The sequence below is a fragment of the Pimephales promelas genome, chromosome 22 (assembly GCF_988280905.1).
Source record: "Pimephales promelas chromosome 22, fPimPro1.hap1.1, whole genome shotgun sequence".
Lineage (NCBI taxonomy): Eukaryota > Metazoa > Chordata > Actinopteri > Cypriniformes > Leuciscidae > Pimephales > Pimephales promelas.
The window spans coordinates 10,789,290-10,802,746 of record NC_142790.1 but is presented as its reverse complement, the minus strand read 5'-3'; the positions used below and the strand labels follow the sequence as shown (position 1 = coordinate 10,802,746).

Below are 13,457 nucleotides of genomic sequence, written 5' to 3'. Positions count from 1 at the left end.
AATAATACAGAAATAAGTCATGCGAGGGTGTTACAGTGCTAAAGTGGTGTTTGTAGGCACCCCAGAGCATGGTAAAATCACTATAACACTACCTCGAATGGGTTACTGGCGGCTACAGCAATAGTCACAGATGTTTAATTTATATTTAATAATATTAATCATTGGAATAAACCATTCATCTGCCAAGTAGCTCATTAGGCTAAATGAAAGCTGTTTACTGTTGCCACGCAATGTAGCAATTTGCATTAATATAGGATGTGCAGTCACAGATGAGTTTATAGAGATTTTACAAGCTTTAAAGCCACTTCATCCAACGGGAATTCAGAACTGTAACTATAGGATTCTCCGATGACACTCATATATGTGTGAATATATTTCACAAACACTGCAATAAGATCTGACTATTTTAAATTCATATTGAAACAAGGACTGATGAAAGTGCTAGCTCGCTTTGTACAGACCCTCACTGCAGCTCTGTCCTCATGTATTTTTAGAGCACCCTTTTTCACAAAATACTAATTGTTGTTAAACTAATAGCTTTATGTCGAACAACAACCATGTCAGTTGGTGAAAACAGGAAAACATAATTAGAATTCAGACTTAATTAATCTACGCTGGCCCCTTTAAGTGAATTAGCCAATTATTTATGCATGTGTGCCCCTTTGATGCTAACTGATTAAGAGGGAAAAACAAAACCTTGAAAAATTACAGAACTTTCTTTGTCGTTTTAAAAATGCCACTAAAAAATAAGAGGGGTGGGGGGGTGGGGTAATTTAGCAAATTTAACTTAAAAAAAAATGTGTCAGTTGCTTTGAGTTAAGACGGTTAATACACATACATGTGATATACACACACAGAGAGACTCAGAGTCTAGCCATTATTTCACAATAAATATTCCAAACAATTCATTGTTGTCACAAGAGCTCATCACATTTCATGTGAATGGAAACCAGTTATTCTTTTATATTTTATGCAAAAAATGTCAGCCTAACCAAGAAATAACAAAAAGTGAACATAGCATCTATAATTATTGCCAGTTCATTTGTTACATTCAAGGTCAAGCCAAGTGCACTGCATTGTGTACAATATGTCTGTACAATGTGTTCTGATATTGTACATTTCAGGGTAGGGATGCAACCAAAGATCATTTTGATAATAGATAAATCTAACAATTGTTAGAACGATTAATTGACTAATCATCAATTGTTTGCCCAATTAATCAGTAGGCTTTGATCAATTATTTAGCTTTTGTAATTATTAAAAACGTTGAGTTATACCAACGCATTCTCATCCTTTATCAACAATTATACACTTATAATTATACACTAGAACGCTATATGACAAAACGGCGCTATACTACGCACATGGCACCCGTTACCGTTAATACAACACGTGCTGTGATGGTTAGGTTTAGGTGTGGGGTAGGGTAGGGTAGTCTGATATTACACTAAAGGATTTATGACGCCTTGGGTTCACGTGAATATTAAAGATAAAGGGTGCCATGTGCGTAGTATAGCGCCGTTTTGTCATATAGCGTTCTATGTGACGCTAAAGGATGAGAACGGGCTGGTTATACCTATTTTAACTAATAAATAAAACAAAATGTTTTACGCTTACAGTGATAGAGTGTCCATCGAATGCACACTTAAATATCTCATTAGAAGTAGGTCATCTGGGTACTTTTTGCCTACTCTTTTATGAGTACTGTAAATTCGGACATAATTATTTTGTCACATAGGCCTATACTGTTTTATTCTATACAGTAGAGAAGTATGAAGTAACATTAAGTACGTTTCAGAGTATGCTACAGTGTTGTCACATGACAAACATTGTACAATAAATCAGCACAGCTGTATTTGTTTTTACCTTATAAATAAATGTGCAAATCATTATTTTGTATGTGTGCAAACCTACCTTTTGACTGTTTTCATATAATCCTCTGGTCTTAATATAACCCATACAAATTCTGCTTGTTGGTGTAAGGTTAAGTGATTCTGTGAAATTTTTCACTAAAAAAATCATTTGATAGGATTTTATTTTGCTAAACAAAAATGTACACTGAAAAAAAAAATATATTAACATAAACATGTGGTAACATAAATTAAATGGTTTGGCTCATCAAAAATAGAATTATCATGGTTGAATCAAAATGACTATATTAAGCTAATAAGTTTCAGATAAACATGTATCTCCTTACAATAACACCTACCACCGTTTACTGTGTAGAATATAATTATATGTAACAAATAACTTTTATTATATTTTTTATTATATCTAAAATTATTATTATAAGGTAGATTATGCCCCAGCAGCCCTACATATTAGGTAAATAGGTTATATTTTGTCACCATACAAAAAGTATTGATATGCTCATTTATATTTATAAAGATAATATATCATGACTGTCTCAACCCGGCCAGCATCCTACTATGGAAGTCAATTGGTGCCATGAACAGTCTGTCTTGGCGAGCATCAACTGAAGCAATTGAACTCGGGTTCAGACCGTACAATCGATCCATGTGTGTAAGCACTAAATACAGTAGGACATCTGGGTGTTCCATGCATACTGTATATGGCAGAAATAGTAAAAGTTGTATGTTAGTATGCACCTAGCCTAGTTTAAATTTAAGCAATAAAATAAAGATTAAGAAGGAAAAGTATAATAAACATGTCAATATGTACTGTTTTGTGTGTAAAACCAAGAAGTGGCTGTCCAGCCCAGCTGAATGAGGGGCCAGGTTGGGATCATGAGAACTCATAGGGATTTTAAATAGGCTTTTTGTTCAGCTACTTGAGAATTCCTCAGCTTTCTGTTATGCCGTTTCCTTCACTCAATTCCCAGCTGACCTCTCACAGGCCATTGCAGCAAATGTTAAATGTGAATGGTAAGTCTGCCTTTGACTTAATAGAAAACTGAAAGCTAAAGGCTCTGACCCCGTATTGAAAGCATACTCACATCCATCGCCACCGAGAGTATGTTTTACTGCTCCTTGTGCGTTGACCTTTGACCTTTACCTGCAGAAACAGAATTACAGGTTTTTAGTGTCATTTGGCTCCTTGTGTCTATCAAGTACGTACAAGCATGTGTCTGTGTTTTAAATTGTGTCAATTCAAGAAATTTTGAAGATTATAATACGTTTGAAGATAAACAAATTGTAGATATGTATATTAAACGTTAAACATTTGGTTTTCTGTGATTTACTGAACATTCTTGTGTAAATTCTGCTTGAATTACTATGTAGCACTTTTTAAAGGTGCAATCTAGGAAATGCTAACTTTAGCCTGCTATTATTGAAACCCTCCCTGCAAATGGCCATCCAAAGCCGCACCTCCTCCAAAACACATGATCGAGCACAGACCATAAAATCGAGATGACCAGTCTATAGAGACATATACTGTGAGAAAAATGTATTTATTTTCAAAGGTAACAAATTATTTCCCCCTTATTATTTAAGACCTGTTTATTCATTTCTATCAGATACGGCCTGTTTAGTATTTCTATCTGCTCTCTCTCCATGGTAATTCACATGGCCTGCACAAGTTTTTGCAGAAATAGCAAAACAAACCCCAGGCAAAATGTGAAAGATTATCCCATACTATGCGGGTTACTGTGAAACACTATACTTTTTCACACTAAACGCTGCTCCACCGGGTGCGATTGTAAAACATGTTAAGCTATTGAATCTGCACTTTGTATATATGGGGAGAACTGTGTGTAGTTACAAGTCAGTCGGTGTTTTGGTAATTGTTTCAAATTACATTTTGTGCAATAACAGGGGAAAAGCCATCCGCCACCTCTCCTGCAAAGGCGAACGCAAAGAGCACAGGATATCCCTCTGCCTCACACCTCAGACACGCCAGCTCACTCAAATAAATAGACAGGAAAAGAGAAATGCCTTCCTTTCACTCGCTCTCTCCTGCCGAAACGCTGTCTGTGTGCTTCAATTCATTCCGTAAGTCAGCTCAGCGCTCACAGCACCCATAATTCTCTCTGATGAAGCACTGGGTCTCTGCGGTTTCTCCACATGTGCATCTTATTGGATTACGGATGGGTTTTCAGACCAGTGTTTCTCATTTGCTGATTTGTTTTTTCAGTAAGTAATAAGTTAGGGAGGATGAATATTTTATAGGGGCCATAAAATGCAATACAGCATAAAGGCCAGACAATTGCTAGTAAAAGCTGGTATTTTCTATAAGCCAAATGTTTTTTAGCAAAATGACATGCATGCCAGGTTTTCAACCACACAAACACCTGCTGACTCACCGCTGCTCTGCTCCAAAACAGTTTGTGAAGCAATAAAGTCACAGAGTGCAACATATCAAATGATCATCAGTGAGTATATTTGAGCAATCAAGAGGCCGTGTTGTATAATAAAGTCATGGCTAAAGGCTTTCAGAGTGATGCAAAGCAGCGTTGCGACGTTTTAGGTAAGCTTGCGAGTCGCAACAAACTTACTTTAGTAACCTTGCACCATGACCACACAGATAAGCCTGATCATTTAAACCATTTTCTAAATTGTAACTTTTTAATACAGAGCCTATTCATTTTGGACTTCAGGCTAACAAAACAACAGATGTGTGGTTTTATCATTTTAGTTCATTGTGCAATGGTCCGAGGTTCAAATCCAATCTAATAATTTGTTTGTAACTAAACTTGACAGCCAGTGATGATCACTGATCACTGATCTCCATCCACAAATTAATGGATTACAAATTAATTTCCAGTCCACTTTTTACACATAAAGAGAATATTGCACTATATATCTTCATTTGGAAGAGTGCTTTATAATTTAGAGAATGAAAAACGCATCTCACAGAGATTCCCTGGCCTTGAGCTAATAGTCTGCAAAAAGTATTTATGTGGATTTATAATAAATATAGAATTAAATGCTTAAAGTATCCAGTCATATTGGATTGACAAAATAAGCTTTTGTAGTTTGGAAGGGGACTCGCTACAACACCAAGCTTAATTTTTTCTTTCTTTTTTTTTTTTCCACAAGGGTTAATTATATCGAATGGCAATGACTGCTGGACTAATTGTGCAAATAACCATTAAAGCTACCTTTTGTTACACAGCTCTTTAAAACAATCATTTCTGATTGGCTAAACGCGACAATTTCTAGTCCAATATTTACAGTATCATGCCTAGAAATTTAACAGTAAAGGGATGGAAAGAAGGCATGGCAGCTTTACAATGTAATGATATTAAAACTAAAACAAGAAATTAAGCAAATTCACTTTATGTGCTAAGTGCTTTCTTAAATAATTGAGCCAGAGTGAAAGACATTCATCAGAAAAAAAAAAAAAAAAAAAAACAATTAAAAGCACTATGGTGAGTGATTATTGTAGCCTACCATTAGTATACCTTATTTGTGTGCCGAAAGGAAAAGTGATGCATTGTTAAATTGCTTTTTTTTGGCAAAATAGATGCATTTAAAATGCATGATAATACAAGGTGTAACGGTAATGTATCTTAACTGACAACTTGTGATCAGTTCACCGAAAACAGGTGGAATCAGGCACTCTCTCTCGCTCGCTTGCTTGTTTTTCGGGATATTGTGTATAATTTGTGGGTGTCAGGGGGCCGCTATGTGGGAGACACCCGGACCTTCCGGGTGAGGTGGGATGTCTGCGTGTGTTTCTTTCTTTGTTAAAAATGAACAAAATGAATCAAAACATCAATCCTTCTTTCAAAACATGTTTTTTGTCTTCCCCTGATTCACTTTGGTAACCCTATTGTAAGTGTTTATATTTTAGACATAAAATAGTAATATAGAAATGTTGCTCTGGCTACTTCGATGTATGTTGTGAGAATGGCATAGGTTAATTGTCGCAATGAGCGAGAAAGGTTGACAAAAGAGCACATTCTTGACCTGTTAAAAAAAAAAAAAAAAAAACAGTCTGCAGCTAGGCGAGAAAGGTAACGTGACAGAGCTTGTAATAAAACGAGAATCAACATTGGCTTGGCTTTTCAGATATAGCGATGCTTTTGTTCAATTTAAGTAGCATTAAGACATTTAAGTAACTTTTATAAACGTGCCTTGAAAAAAAAACTTCTTGACACAAAAGAATGGCACTAACATATTTAAAAAGTGTCAGTGCAAGTTGCTCTCATTTAAAGGGGTGATAAACTGAGGAATCAAATTTTCCTTTTGATTTTAACATCTAAGAGGTCAGTCTAATTTCCTATTGAGCTTTTAACATCTAAGAGGTCATCATATTATAAGAATATCCTGTAAGTTTCAGAAGTGAAAACGTCCTTGTTAGTCCAATAAAACATTTTATTGACACCAGCCCCAGCAAACGACTCACAAAGTGTTGAACTATGACGACAAAGAGGATAAAACCCCTCCCCGGCAGAAGAAGATCAACGCCTACTTCAACCAGACTTGGCCGTTAGCCCCGGCCACCGATTCGCGCATTACAGGCATAGCTGAATAACATAGATGCCTACCTCATGATCACAAACCGGATCGAGAGTGAAACTCATTATAATATGAAAAACTGTTATCCACTCACAGCAGTGGGCGTTTACTTCCAAGTCTTTTAATTTGAGATGCCCATAAAAGCCGATTTAGGGTAGAAAATAGATTACTTATTCATTTTGATGTTTTTTTAATGTAAAAACCAAGCAAATGTCATAAGTTGACCTCAGACAACAATAAAAAAAAAAAATGTAAAAAGCCAGTTCATGACCCCTTTAAGACAGCTCAAACATGTATTTTCAACGCATTCTCATCCTTTAGCGTCATATAGAACGCTATATGACAAAACAGCGCTATACTACACACATGGCACCCGCTATTGTTAATACAACACGCGCTGTGAGGGCTAAGTTTAGGTGTGGGGTAGGGTCTGCGTGTCATATTCACGCTAAAGGATTTATGACGTCTTGGGTTTGCGTGTTATATTAACGATAAAGGGTGCCATGTGCGTAGTATAGCGCCGTTTTGTCATATAGCGTTTTATGTGACGCTAAAGGATGAGAACGGGCTGGTATTTTAGTATGGGACTAGGCCCAGCAAGCAATTTTGCATTTAAAAGATGTCTAATGGCCATCCAAAATCATGTCTCCTCATGTCTAGGCTAAAACAAGGCAAAATTTGGGTTGTCAATGAAAATGTCATAGATGTCTAAACGTAGCCCAAGAATAGAATCATCTGGAACATCAACTTGTCTAAGAAAGGAAAACAAACACCTGGTGATCACTGTTGATTTTGCTTACATGATAGAATATCATACATCTTGCAAGATATTTTAGAATAAAATGACATGTAACCAAATTTACATTTATTTTGGCTATAAGTGGGCTACTCATAAAGGGATTTTATTGGGTCTATAGTTAACCTAGACGGTGAAATTATGACTATTGCTTGCTGCGGGCTTAAAACTTATCTGTGTAACCTGGCATCAGAGTTTTGGGGTAAGTTTGACATCTATAGGTGGTTTGCAGTCACGTGATTGTGTTGACGCACGGAATGCAGATGGAGAGCAAGGAGTGAAGAGCGCAATGGACGAGATGGAGGAAAATCCGTACTGTACTTACAAGAGAAATATATAAACAGAAAATCGAAACATATGTTGGACGTGATCCTTACGTTATGAAGAGGACCGATTTTCAACTGAATTGAGAGATTTTCCTGCCATCGAGGCTGTATATCAGCAACTAACTCGTCTCACAGACATACTTTGACTTTACAAAGTTCAGAAACTGGTACGTTACACAAACAGCCACATAAGTGTATTTAAACACCTGAATAATGTAATTATAAGCCACATAAATAGTGTATTAACTCACATTTGACGAAGTGATCACTGCACACACACACACACACACACACAGGCATTTTCTCATTCAGCTCCTCCCGACCACAAACGTAGGTTTGCAAGGCATTTTTCCCTGTGTTTTTTCTGTCAATTTCTTGTATTTCCCCCTTATGAACAACAACTTTTGGCACACGTTAAAAACTCCTCGTGGTTTGATCGATTTGAGCAACCATAAATGACGCAAAACATATGCATTTTGAGTTTGTTATAGTGCTTCCTAAATTACTTCCTGCCCTCCATCTGCATTTCGGGTCATGGCAACGCAGTGGCGTGACGCCATATGAAAACAAGCATTCAAGTTAATTTAATTAGTGAGAGGTAGGTAGGCAATTTGTTTTAAAAATACTTTTTGTTATACTGATATAAGCTGGTATAAGTATATTTCTCTGGTAACACTATCAATGCCGAAATTATCTGCAGCAGTCAGGTGCTACAACTAGAGCTCTGAAATGTTTTTACATTCATTATTACTGTAATTTTAAGTGCTTTGAGGCACAAGGTTAATTAACGCCATCTCTCATCTTGTAACGCTTTGCAGACGCTGCTGTGTGTGTTGCACTCATGTGTTTGGAATAATGTGTGGCGTTGGGCAGCTCTCTGAATAGAGGGTGGGTCATTATGGTTTAAGTGTTTTAGCTTTAAGTGAGTTAATGTAAAATGTTTTTGCATTTTTTTAAGGTAGGCATAATATATGTCAGTATATATCCAAACAAACTTATTCATATCATAGAGCTTTTTGTTTGCATAAAGATAGTCTCACATATTAGAAAACAGCTAAAAGTTATGGAAAGAACTGTGATCCTGTCTGAACCTGTCAGTATACAGTATTATAATGTCAACAATGCAATAGAGTATTTTAGAAGTTCTGTTACATGAATAATCAATAGACTTAAACAAAACAATAAAATGGGGAGCAATGGATGACAGAGAAGGATTTGTTGTAGACAAAAATGACATCTCAAAATATGGCTTATGTTGACATTATTAGGATTAATATAACACACACACACACACACACACACTTACAACACTTACCTCAGATAGGTTTGCAACACTGGAATATCATTATGAGATGTTAATCTGCTGTTACGGTGTTAAGAAAACAGCACATTCAGTCAGTTTTCTGTTTTTGCTTGCAGTTGTTCAAAAGTAATACAAAGTTGATTAAACACATTTAAGATCATACTGACATGCATTACTGATGCCTGTAAAGTTATCGTGCAAAGCGTCCATCGCTATGGTGACAGTGACGTATACTGGGTTTCACTAAATTATGAGGTACACAACGGTGAAAGCTTACCTCATGCATATTAATTAGGTTGACGTTACTTGGTAACTTCCTTGTGACCAGTCACAATTAATATTCATGTGCCAGCCCTTCTCCATAGTTGGACAGTTAAGTTTTAGCATTCCATTATGACATCCATTTATAATATGTCTGATCTTTGAGGGAAAAAGTTGTGTTTGCCAGTTTGGCTGATGAGTTGAGAGGTGTGTAGCAGATGGCCTATTCTAAATGATCTTTCATTATTGATGGAGATCAGAAAGTGACTTTATGTGCAAAAGAGCCCTTTGTTATCTCTCTGTATCACTTATTGTAATGAGTTCCCATCTAAGGTGAGCTTTCCTGCAGCTTTGTAAACATACATTATGTAGTATGACAATTTACACAAAAGTTCCTCATACATAATTTACAACCGTACTTCACACAAAGCCAACCAGAGGAGCCAAACATCTGCTGTGACGGATGATAGGTGCTGCTACACAACACAACACACAGCTCTCCTGTACATGACGCATTGGTAAATGTTTGGCCTCAAAAGGAACACACACATCATGCACACACGATAACGAGACCAGTCACAAGATACTTAGGAAATATGGAATGTTGAATGTTTCTGAAACGGAGAAATTATGTGTGTAAATAGAATTAGATAGTTAAAATAGTTAAATTAACACATTTATCGCATGTTATGTTAAAACATGTATCGCTTAGCCTCAAATAAATTTCTGATCATATGATTTTGATCAAGTGGATTTTGCTCATAAATGTACAAATGAAAACTCTCTTATTTATTTATTTATTTTAATGTAAAAACATAGGTGGGACGTCACCAACGGTTTGCCGCAGTGGGGCCTGTCAAGCCGATAATCTGTCAGTGTTTCTAGTTTCTACTGAGCGCTTACAGGACATCTTATATATATATATATATATATATATATGTGTGTGTGTGTGTGTGTGTATATATATTATTTTTATTTATGCAATGTTCAATACATTTTGGCTTTTCAGAGTTTGTGTTGTGGAATTCACTTCATATTAGCCATCATATAGCCTTCTGTGATGGATCCTTTAACTCACTGCAGCTAAATAGGCCTTTACTCTTTGAATTATTATACCTGCATAGGAACAATAGGCTTATTTGACACCATTATGACTAAACATTTGCTCTGTTGCCCACTAATTTTCAAAAGTTCACTGTTAGTTACATTTTAAACTATATAATCACCCAGTAATTCTGCAAATTCTTAGTAAATAACTCATTCGCTTTGCAAGGGAATTTTATGTGAAAAAAAAATCTGTAGCCTTACGATAAAGGCTGCCATTCTTTTTTTTTTTTTTTTTTTATTATCATTATTCATTTTTGACAGGATTTTCCTTTCACTATGTCTACGCACAGCTTGGACATGTTAAGCGACCGTTGCAAAACACCATTGTTCTTCTGTCAGAAATAGCGCGAGAGCTTTTAGTCAGAAATAGCCTATGTACTTACTATCAGGGATTTGTCGCGTCGAATCCAGTGTTGACAGTATCACTGACTACGATGGGTTCTGTTGTCTTTTTGCGCGTCGTGCCACTCGCGTCCGGGATAGACATGGAACCATCGCGTCGCAGGTTTTGCCCGGGAATGGAACTCATGAGTGGAAGAGTTGACCAACGGACAACAGAGTGCTGTGTATTGGTGCACCTTACGAAGACTGACATCAAGCAAGGTAAAAACATGTCTGTGTGTGTTTTCAGGTTTCTGCACCTCAGTTTACTCCTCAACATGGCGGTAACATTTTACACGGTTTAACTGAGCTGTTTCATTTTACAAACTACTTTGGGTGCGTCTCAATCAGGTCCCTTATTAGTCCAGAACTCTTGAATTAGTTTCATGTTCACGAATTCGGGCACAAGGAGGACAGGAAAACTGCAGGACACATTAGGAAACTGATGACTCAATTTTCGGCGACGTCACGTGACAACGCCCTGTTTGTACAACATACTTGAACAACAGCAGAGCTTGTCTTTCTGACAATGCTTGTTAAAATATAGTCTACATGCAACATTTTAAATTGATTGTTCATTACTGTATAGCCTATTAGCCTATAATAGTAAAATGTTATGTCACGTGATTCACGTTTTGCGCTTAAGAAAGAACTTCTGTTAACGTAACATAGGCTGTTTCTTAGGGCCTTCCCATGTGGTCCTTGCACTTGACCACTTGTCTACTTACAAGACATATATATGTCCAGTAACTTATTTGGCCCGAGTGGTCAAGTAGGCGTGAAGACTGTGTATGTAGAGCTTCTGATTACCTGATGGGACACACTTATTTAGATTAGATTAGATTAGATTCAACTTTATTGTCATTACACAAGTACAAGTACAAGGCAACGAAATGCAGTTTGGGTCGAACCAGAAGTGCAATAGCAGCAAGTGCAGGATATAAGTGCAGTGGTTCCATAAGTGCAGTACATGGATATTGAATCAATATAGAGTGGATACTATTAAAAACATTTTTTTTTTTTTTCAAAATAAATTAGTTCTATGAATATACAGATAACTATTATTGTGAGCAGAGTTTACAGCTAGATATGTACAGAATATAATATATATCACTATCAACAGAATTTTACAGATATGTACAATAAAAATAATATACAGATAGTTATTACTATAAGCAGAGTTTACAGGTGAATATGTACTAAATATATACATACAGATGGATTTAAGTAGTGCAAATTAAGTTGGACAAAAACTATCCGAGTAAAGTACAGTGGGAAGTAATTGCATATTACGGCTAAAGTACGGTATTGCAAGTGTATATGTAAACAATTGGTACTGTAAATAAACAGTCGGCAGTGCAAAATGATATTCCAGTCAGGTAAGTAGTCCATGATGCATATGTAAACAATTGTTACTGTAATAATAATCAGCAGTGCAAATGAACATTATAGCATTGCAAATAACAAATAACAAATGAAGGCAAGTGTGAGAAGGGAGAGAAGAGTTTATCAGTATATGAGGGAAGTGGATCAGTGAGGGTTAGAGTTCAGTAAAGAAACAGCTCTGGGGAAAAAGCTGTTCTTTAGTCTGCTGGTCCTGGTCCGGAGGCACCTGAAACAGTCTGTGGGCTGGGTGAGAGGAGTCCTTAAGGATGCTACGAGCTCGGTGCAGACAGCGTTTCTTTTGGATGTGCTCGATGGCAGGTAGTTGAGTCCCAATGATGCGCTGGGCAGTTTTCACCACCCGCTGCAGTGCCTTGCGCTCTGCAACAGAGCAGCTCCCATACCACACTGTACCACAGTTGGTCAGAATATAGTGTTGCTTTTGATATAGGCTACTGAAATAGTGATCGTTTCAATACTTAGCGTTTTAAATAAACTTCTAAATGTCTGGTCAGTAGTCCCATATGGAAGACACAATTTAAAGTAGTGGTGCTTCTAATTAAGTGATAGAATGCAGTTTTGAATGTTTTACAGAATACCCACAGCCTTTTTGCGTCAGTAAAATCAATTTAACATTTTAACTACCAAATTACATGTAAAATAATTTGACTTACAGTAGAATGTTATCCTCGCGATTTACGGGCATGCGTGTTGTTTTCCTACCTATTTGGATAAAATGAAAACAACACCCTTTTTTCTCAATTTTCTCAGGGAGCACAGATTTAAATTTTGTTTCATTCTTTCATAGGCAGCCCAGTTTTAATGAAACCCCATTTTGCCAAAAGTGCCCCTTTAAGAACTGTTATATGAAATGTTCATTGGGGAACCCTAAATTGTTCTTTAATGGCATTGCTGGAACAAAAAAAAAAAATGTAAAACCCTATTTTGGAACCTTTTATTAGTGTATAATGTGTCATACTCTTTTATTACCTTAATACACTGGAACTGAGAGTTTAGTAATACACCCTTCACCAGAAATATGATTGACAGGCGATCTGACCAATTATAGCGCAGAATCCGCCATTTGCCGGATAATCAAACCAGACAGGAGAGTTCGTAGATTAAAGGGGTCATGAACTGGCTTTTTAAATTTTATTATATTTTTGTCTGAGGTAAATTTAATGACGTCCGCTTGGTTTTTGCATTCAAAAACATCCAAATGAATAAGTAATAGGCTATTTTGTATCCAAGTTTTTAGCCTACCTGAAAAACGCTGGGTTTTTATGGGCGTCTTGCGTCTTGCTGTGAGTGGATAACAGTTTTGCATATTATAATGAGTCCTGTCAGGGCCAGCTCTAGCCCTTTGGCTGCCCTAGGCGAGATTGATTTTTCGCGCTTAAAATAATATTAAAATAATATTTTGCATTTTATTGGCGTCTCTCACATTGTACCACAGCAACATTACGGTAGATTAG

General features: G+C 36.6%; 1 protein-coding gene across 2 annotated transcripts in view; it reads right to left on the bottom strand.

Annotated features, from left to right (window-relative positions):
- ofcc1 (orofacial cleft 1 candidate 1) overlaps positions 1 to 13,457 on the bottom strand; it is a 460,325-nt gene that overhangs the window by 146,546 nt on the left and 300,322 nt on the right. For both annotated transcript variants that reach the window (XM_089125751.1, XM_089125752.1), the window contains exon 2: positions 2,957 to 3,015. In XM_089125751.1, the coding sequence (XP_088981877.1) occupies positions 2,957 to 2,962 (6 nt within the window). In that variant the 5' untranslated portion in view covers positions 2,963 to 3,015. The remainder of the gene's footprint in view (positions 1 to 2,956; positions 3,016 to 13,457) is intronic.